Raw genomic sequence first — 7,965 nt, 5'->3', positions numbered from 1 at the left:
TTACAATTTTTCAAAATAAAAAATAATGGCACTGATTCCAAGGAGTCCCTTTAGTCTTCTGCAAGCATGTTAATTGTGGGAACTGAGAATGTAGGCTGTGTAGGGCCACAGGACATTCTCATTCCATTGTTTTAGGGTGGTAAGTGACAAGAAACATTTTCTCAAAAAGGTGGAGCTTAGCTTTCAGGATCCTCAGCAACGCTTCCCAGTGTTACTGAGACTTAGTGCAGCAATGGTTGAAAATGAATGGGCCAGTGGTCACCTTGCTCCCTCCTCATTGTTTGGAAGACAATCTTCATGGTACCAGCAGGAGCAGAATTACGGATTTGTGTCTAGAAAGTTCAGAGTGGAACTAGGGTGAACTAATTACCTTTCCACCTCTACCAGAGCAATGGCATTGGCACTAGGAGATGATGAAGTAATGTGATTTGCCATAAAAATCATGTTCTTTCTCTGAAATTTTTCCACGCAGATTCATCAGCATGAGCCTCCAGGCCCCACCCAGACTCCTGGAGCTGGCTGAGCAGAGTCTGCTGAGGGACGGAGCCTTGGCCATCCCCACCCTGGAGGAGCTGCCCAGGGAGCTCTTTCCCTCACTGTTCATAGAGGCCTTTACCAGGAGATGCTGCGAGGCCCTGAAAACTATGGTGCAGGCCTGGCCCTTCCCCTGCCTTCCTCTAGGGTCCCTGATGAAGTCGCGTCAACTGGAGACCTTTCAAGCTGTGCTGGAGGGGCTTGATGCACTGCTTGCCCAGAAGGTTCGCCCCAGGTGAGTGACCCAGCTGGCCAGGTGGGGAGGACCCAGATATCCAGGGTAGGGTTGGCTGGATCAGAAGGAGTGGGAGGCCCTAGAGTGGCCCAGAGGCTTCTGATGCGGCTGGGGAGGAAGCTCAGAGAGGCCTTGGCCATTGTCCAGCTCCTCTGGGAAAACACTGCTCACCATGCAGGGCCCACTGAAGGATCAGGAACCTGCCTCCTCCCAGTGGCAATTGAAGACACTAGCAGTGGGGACCAGGCAGGTTTCAAGGAGAAAGAGGGATGGAGAAAAGACAGAGAGTGGGAGAAGAAGCAGAGAGGGGAGTCACTGATGTCTGGGATGTGGATAAAAGCTCAAATCTTTGAGTAAATTTGGAGCCTCTCTTCTCTTTTACCCACAGGCAGTGGAAACTGCAAGTGCTGGACTTGCGGGATGTGGATGAGAACTTCTGGGGCATATGGTCTGGAGCTTCTGCACCCTCCCCAGAGGCCCTGAGTAAGAGAAAAACAGCAGAGAACTGTCTAAGGCTGGGTGGGCAACAGCCTTTGATGGTGACCCTAGACCTTTGCTTCAAGAATGGGATGCTGGATGAATGCCTCACCCGCCTCTTAGAGTGGGGCAAGCAGAGAAAAGGCTTACTGCATGTGTGTTGCAAGGAGCTGCAGATGTTTGGAATGCCCATCCACAGTATCATAGAGGTCCTGAACATGGTGGAACTAGACTGTATCCAGGAGGTGGAAGTGTGCTGCCCCTGGGAGCTGTTCATTCTTATAAGGTTCACCCCTTACCTGGGCCAGATGAGGAATCTCCGCAAACTTGTTCTCTTCAACATCCATGTCTCTGCCTGCATTCCCCTAGACAAGAAGGAGCAGATTGTCAACCAGTTCACCTCTCAGTTCCTCAAACTGGACTACTTCCAGAAGCTTTACATGCACTCTGTCTCTTTCCTTGAAGGCCACCTGGACCAGCTGCTCAGGTGAGGAAGGATGGTGAGTTTTCTGTGCAGACCACAGCAAAAGCCTTTCTCTGTTACAGTAAACACCAGGGGGATATCTACTGTGAGCCAGCTTGTGACGAGGTAACAGTGAAGGGGACACTAGAATGTCCACGCATTGTGCTATTGGCAGCTCTGTCCTAAAATGGGTATCCCACAACCATCCCAATAAGCCAGAGGGATCTCCTGGGCTAGATGCTATAGACAGGCTGCCGTGCTAGGATGCTAGCAACTGCAGGGTTCAGATCTAGTGAGGGTGCCTTTGTGAATTCCTCCCCAGGATGTGTGTCTAAGTGAAGATGATGGGAAATAGGGAGTTTGAAGAGGGCACTAAGGAATAGAAAGCCTATCACACCCCTCTATTTTAAAATATAAGGTCTGTCCTCACCTGCCTAGTGAACAGGCAAAATCCTGTCTCTCCTTCTGTCAGTAAAATGTTTTGAGCTCCAAGTCAGGTAATTAACGTATGGGAAATACATGACGATGGAACAGAAGGTGAGGGAGCAGGAGTGAAGAAGGGAGAAAGGATAGATGGTTTGCTGACAATACAGGCGTGTTAGGGACTCCTGCAGCCTGGCCACCCCAGCTGATGTTGCAGGATCCCGCTGGGTTGTTCTTTATGTCTGTGTCTCCATGGTGCTCCTGTGTCCCGGAGATGTGGTTTTCTGCCTGACAGATGAAGAAAGGGAGCCTTAGAGTTCATGGGCTTGACCCAGTCACCTGAGTGATGGTGAAGGACTGAGCCTCCACTGGGACTGTCCTGAAGGAGCAGAGTCTCCATTCCCACACCCCAGGTGCTGACTATCCTCAGATGAGCAGAGCAGCCTTGGGTAGTGGAGAGTGTCATCTCTCACCCTGAGGTCTTCCCACCACTCTCCCCTATCTCCTTGTTCTCTCCCAGGTGTCTCCAGGCCCCCTTGGAGACAGTCGTCATGACCGACTGCCTGCTGTCAGAGTCGGACTTGAAGCATCTCTCCTGGTGCCCAAGCATCCGTCAGCTAAAGGAGCTGGACCTGAGGGACACCACACTGACCCATTTCAGCCCTGAGCCCCTCGCCGTTCTGCTAGAGCAAGTTGAGGCCACCCTGCAGACCCTGGACTTAGAGGACTGTGGGATCACAGACTCCCAACTCAGCGTCATCCTGCCTGCCCTGAGCCGCTGCTCCCAGCTCAGCACCTTGAGCTTCTGTGGGAACCTCATCTCCGTGGCCGCCCTGGAGAATCTGCTGCGCCACACCATCGGGCTGAGCAAGCTGAGCCTGGAGCTGTATCCTGCCCCTCTGGAGAGTTATGATGCCCAGGGTGCTCTCTGCTGGGGGAGATTTGCTCAACTTGGGGCTGAGCTGATGAAGACACTGAGGGACTTAAGGCAGCCCAAGATCATTGCGTTCAGCACTGTCCGCTGCCCTCGCTGTGGCGTCAGGGCCTCCTATGACCTGGAGCCCAGTTACTGCCTCTGCTGAATGCCTGTCCATCAGGGTGGATGTATTTAGAGCTTTCTTCTGGTCATTTGGGAACTGAAACCTAGGCCATGAGTGTATGTTAAAGGGAGTATAGACCCACCATGGATGCAGAAGTGGTGGGACTGGGGGAAAAGTTGAGTTGGAGTTGATGGAATCTTTAGAGATCTGTGTCCCAGAGAAACAGAAATGGGAATCTGAACTGCTAGAGTGAAAGTCAGGTAGGAGAGACACATGATTGAGTTACCTCTGCATGGATGGTTGTAAAGAATCAGTCAGAAAGAAAGGGAAACTGAATGGAAACTGTCTGGTGTCCTCCATGATTGCTTCACCTGGCTTAACAATGTAAACCTAAGGAGTCTCAAGTTACTGATGGGGGAAAGGAGGCACTGATTTGTCTGTGACAAAAGAGTTTCAGCTCCTGGAAATCAAGCCATCAAAATGGAATTTGATCATTTGGATCAATTCCCTCCTTTTCTTTACTTCTCTCTGGGCATCTGTTACCTTCTTGCTATTCTCTGTGACTACTTAGTGGGTTAATACACATGAGACACACACAGGGCCTGGAGCATTCTAAGTGGAAAGTGAGTGTCAGCCACGGGAGTGCGACCCCTTCTTCTCAGGGGCCCTCACTTCTGTCCAGATGCTGAGACCCTGTTCACTCCTAATGGGTGGATCCAGAACCCTCAGTTCCTGACTGTTACCTGTGCTGGGAAAGGACTTCACTGCCCAAGACATGGCCCCTGCCCTGGAAGGGGAGCTCCACACTGTGTGAGCAGGAGCCTCAGGGCATCACCAACCCATCCCTGTCCTCACGGTGGGTAGTGGCCCTTGCTGAATTAAAGCAGTTGTGACCAATAAAGACATCCAAATCCCCTTTTGCAAAATGCTTACATTATGTAGGCATATAATACCTATAACATCGATGAAAGACCTTTTTTTAACACCTCCCCTTTCTCCCTGTCAAGGAAGACTAGTGCATCATATTTGAATCGCACATCCTCAGAGGGTGGATAACGATCAAGTGCCTGCGGGTAATTAGTGACCACACCTGTGCTGAAGGACCCTATGCAACACGCACCTAAGTGTAGAAACCTGCTGAGGACTCAGGGGCTGGTGCTGTTGGGCATGAAATAGGCAAGAAGCTCAGTTTCCCTGTGAAATAAAGATGATGATGCCCACCATCCTAAGAGACCATTGTAGGACCCAGTGAGATGGGGCATGGTCAGGACTTGGAACGGGGCCTGGCATACAGTAAGAGCTCAATATATGCATTTTGTTCTTTTCCCCCCTCCTAATAGAAGTCCCAGCATTCTTCGCCCTTCAATCTCACCTTCCATTCCTGATAACGGGGAGGCAGTAGGATCCCAGGGCGGGCAACGGGACTCAGTTGCTACACACCACCACTACTTAATCGTGATTCCCCCAAACAGCAGAGCCTCAGCAGCCAGCAGAGGGTGGGGTGGGTGGGGAAGGACTGAGTTCATCACTAGTGATCCTGAGAGAAAAACTTCCAATCCATGAGACTCATGTGCCATCTGCTGGTAGCTGAGACCATCTGCTGTAATTTATTGATGCAAACAGGATGATATTGAGTGGTATCTCCAAAAATCTGCTGTTATGTAAATGTTTACAGAGAATAAATATTTATTTGTGATTTGCATACAACACGTTTAAGATTCAAATTGAAATGTTAACATATAACAGGAATTTGGTGCTTTAAAGTATGTAGTGCAACATTTAAAAAATGCTTAATGTGGTTTTGAGTCTCAAATGAAATGACACATTCAAAATGAATTTTAAAGATCAATGAATAAGAATTGCTCTTATTTAAAAACATTTAAATACCCCAGGATGAATGCCTGAGATACCTCTTTCGGTGGGTTTACCAAAGGAGAGGTTTAGTACACCTGTGCTGTAGTAAGCTGGTGAATTATCTAACGCCAATTAAATATCTCAGAAAATCATTGACATTAATCCACCTGAATAGTATTCAGGAGCTGGAAATCCTCAACATGTCCTGGCCACGTCTGATAAGAAAGTTTTGTTGTTACCTGAAGGAGATAAAGAATATTTGCAAACTTGTTTTCTCCAGGTGCCATCATTACACATCAGACAATTACCTCGAGGGACAGTAAGTTGCCAAATTCAGCTCTGTGTTCCTCAGGCTGGAACACCTCCAGCTGCTTAAAATAAAATTGGTCACCTTCTTCAGTGGGCACCTGGAAGAGCTGATCAGGAGAGAAAGGATTGCGCACTTTCTCTGCAGACCACAGCACAGCCTTGTTTTGTTACAGCAAACACTGGAAGGCATGTACTGTGTGCCAGTCAGTGGCAACGTCACAGTGAAGGGGACACCAGAATGCCAACACATTGTCCTGTTCAGTGCTCCATGTCCTGGAGTGTCTATCACAGGATCGCTCCCATGTGGGCAGCGGGGTCACGTGGGGTAGAGGCTAGAGAGGGGCATCATGTACAAGCTAGTTAAGTGGTAGAGGCTAGAGAGGGACATCATGTACAAGCTAGTTAAGTGGGGGTTTCAGCTCTACTGAGGGTGCACGTGTGAATTTCTTTGTGTTTCAAGTTGATATGATGTAAAAGAGGTAATAGAGGAGGGTATTAAAGGAGGAAAAGTGCATCAAACTTGTGCATATCACAGTAGAAGCTCTGTCCTCAAGAGCTTAGTGATCACGAATGACTCTGTCTCTAATTCCCTGTCTGTAAAAGGTTGTTTTGAACTCCAGGAAAGGTAATTGACATGGGAAATGTGTGCTTCTTGAATGGAGGGTGAGGGAGTAGACATGAGAGTGGTAAAAAGTGATAGTTGCTTTGCAGATGCAGGCATGTCAGGGAGCCCCTGCCAGCATGTAGCCCTAGCTGATGTCCCTAGACCTTGCTGAGTTGAGTTCTTTGTGCACATCTCCCACCGGGTACCTGTGGCCCAGAGATGAAGTTTTCTGCTAAAAAGTGAAGAAAAAAGGCTTTAGAGATTTTGCAGCCTTGAATCAATCACACAAGAAATGGCGAAAGGGCCGAGGCTAAAATGGGACTGTCCTGAATGATCAGAGTCCTCATCACGCAGCAACTTGCATGCGGTCCATCATCACGTGATGGGAATAAACTTGTGTTTGGGTGAAGCAGACATTTCCCTTGAGGTTATTCCCCACCACCTTCATCTAACTGGTACCATTGCCCAGAACTAACTTCTTGATCTCCATAGGTGCCTCCAGAACCCCTTGGAGAACTTGGAATTGACTTGTGGCTACCTATTGGAAGAGGACGTGAAGTGTCTCTCCCAGTATCCAAGCCTCGGTTACCTAAAGCATCTGAATCTCAGCTACGTGCCGCTGTCCCGCATCAGTCTTGAGGCCCTCGGAGCTCTGCTAGAGAAAGTTGCTGCCACTCTCGAGACCCTCATCTTGGAGGGCTGTCAGATCCACTACTCCCAACTCAGTGCCATCCTGCCTGGCCTGAGTCACTGTTCCCAGCTCACCACCTTCTACTTTGGCAGAAATGTCATGTCTATGGACGCCCTGAAGGACCTGCTGGGCCACACCAGTGGGCTGAGCAAGTTAAGCCTGGAGACGTATCCCGCCCCTGACGAGAGTTTGAATTCCTTGGTTCATGTCAACTGGGAGATCTTCACCCCACTTCGGGCTGAGCTGATGCGGACACTGAAGGAAGTCAGGCAGCCCAGGAGGATCTTCATTGGCCCTGGCTCCCTGCCCTATGTGCGGCTCATCACCGTCTGAGGAACTGGAGCTCCATCTTTGCTGCTAGGGAAGGCGTGCCTAGCGGGGTAGATCCATCCAAAGTTCTCTTCCGGGCACTTGGACACTAAAATCTAGTATGTAGGTGCAAGTTATTTTTCTTATTTCTTATTTCTTTTTTAATAATTCTAAAATTTTTATTAAAAAAATTTCAGACAGGGTTTCGCTATGTTGCCCCAGCTGGTCTCAAACTGCTGGGCACATGGGATTCTCCTACCTCGGTTTCCTAAAGTGCTGGAATTGCAGGCATGAGCGACTTTGCCCAGGCCACATGTACAGCTTAAAGGAAGCACTGAACTCTTTGCTTTAGGCAAGTGCTCATCAGTACAATGGAAAAAACATAACGGCAGGGGGCAAGACTGGAGAAAAACGTTGAGGTGGAGTCTTGAGACCTTCAGGGACCCGTGTCCTACAGAGTCAGAGACAGAACCTAAAGTTCTACAGTGATGAGAATGTTATCCCTGTAAGAGTGGTTACAAAGAAATATCGGAAATAAAGGGAACCTCAACGATAACTTTCTGGTGTCCTCTGTATTTGATTGACTTGCTTTAGCGATTTATACATCGGAAATCTCTAGTTACTGAGTTACTGATGGAAAAATAATGCAGTACTAATTTGTCTGTGATTGAGGTTCAGCTTGAGAACATCAAAACAACAATATAAAATTAGATCATTTTGATAAATTCTCACCAATTCCTGTTCTTTTCTTTTTCTTTTATTTTTGGAGACAAAAGTCTCACTTTGTCTCCTCAGCTGGTGTGCAGTGGTGCAATCTGGGCTCACTGCCATCCTTTCCTTCAGGGCTCAAGTGATTCTCATACCTCAACCACTCAAGTAGCTGGGACTACATGCACATGCCACTAAGCCTGGCTAATTTTTTTTTTTTTTTTTTTTTTTGAGACGGAGTCTCACTCTGTTGCCCAGGCTAGAGTGCAGTGGTGCCATCTCGGCTCACTGCAAGCTCCGCCTCCTGGGTTCACACCA

General features: G+C 48.6%; 2 protein-coding genes across 2 annotated transcripts; both read left to right on the top strand.

Moving 5' to 3' along the window:
• Positions 1-457: 457 nt before the first annotated feature.
• PRAMEF12 (PRAME family member 12) lies at positions 458-3,282 on the top strand. The gene is made up of 3 exons (XM_033229365.1): positions 458-769; positions 1,158-1,733; positions 2,653-3,282. Exons 1-3 carry the CDS (start codon positions 483-485, stop codon positions 3,212-3,214), a joined length of 1,425 nt encoding a protein of 474 aa, XP_033085256.1. The 5' UTR covers positions 458-482; the 3' UTR covers positions 3,215-3,282.
• A 3,135-nt stretch (positions 3,283-6,417) lies between these two features.
• On the top strand, positions 6,418-7,065 carry LOC117093588 (PRAME family member 1-like; the record flags this gene model as incomplete). The annotated part of the gene is given in 2 exon segments (XM_033228892.1): positions 6,418-6,927; positions 6,929-7,065. Coding segments are annotated over 2 exon segments (573 nt in total), but the record flags the coding sequence as incomplete, so codon positions are not given.
• Positions 7,066-7,965: the final 900 nt, after the last annotated feature.

This window comes from Trachypithecus francoisi, unplaced genomic scaffold (assembly GCF_009764315.1).
Source record: "Trachypithecus francoisi isolate TF-2019V2 unplaced genomic scaffold, Tfra_2.0 Lachesis_group12, whole genome shotgun sequence".
Taxonomy (NCBI): Eukaryota; Metazoa; Chordata; class Mammalia; order Primates; family Cercopithecidae; genus Trachypithecus; species Trachypithecus francoisi.
The sequence above is the reverse complement of the archived record's forward strand: the minus strand, read 5'-3'. Positions and strand labels throughout refer to the sequence as shown.

Coding starts and splice junctions, on each gene's coding strand:
- PRAMEF12 (XM_033229365.1), top strand. CDS start 483: ATGAGCCTCCAGGCCCCACCCAGACTCCTGGAGCTGGCTGAGCAGAGT. Junction 770..1,157: donor GCCCAGAAGGTTCGCCCCAG/GTGAGTGACCCA, acceptor TTTTACCCACAG/GCAGTGGAAACTGCAAGTGC. Junction 1,734..2,652: donor CACCTGGACCAGCTGCTCAG/GTGAGGAAGGAT, acceptor GTTCTCTCCCAG/GTGTCTCCAGGCCCCCTTGG.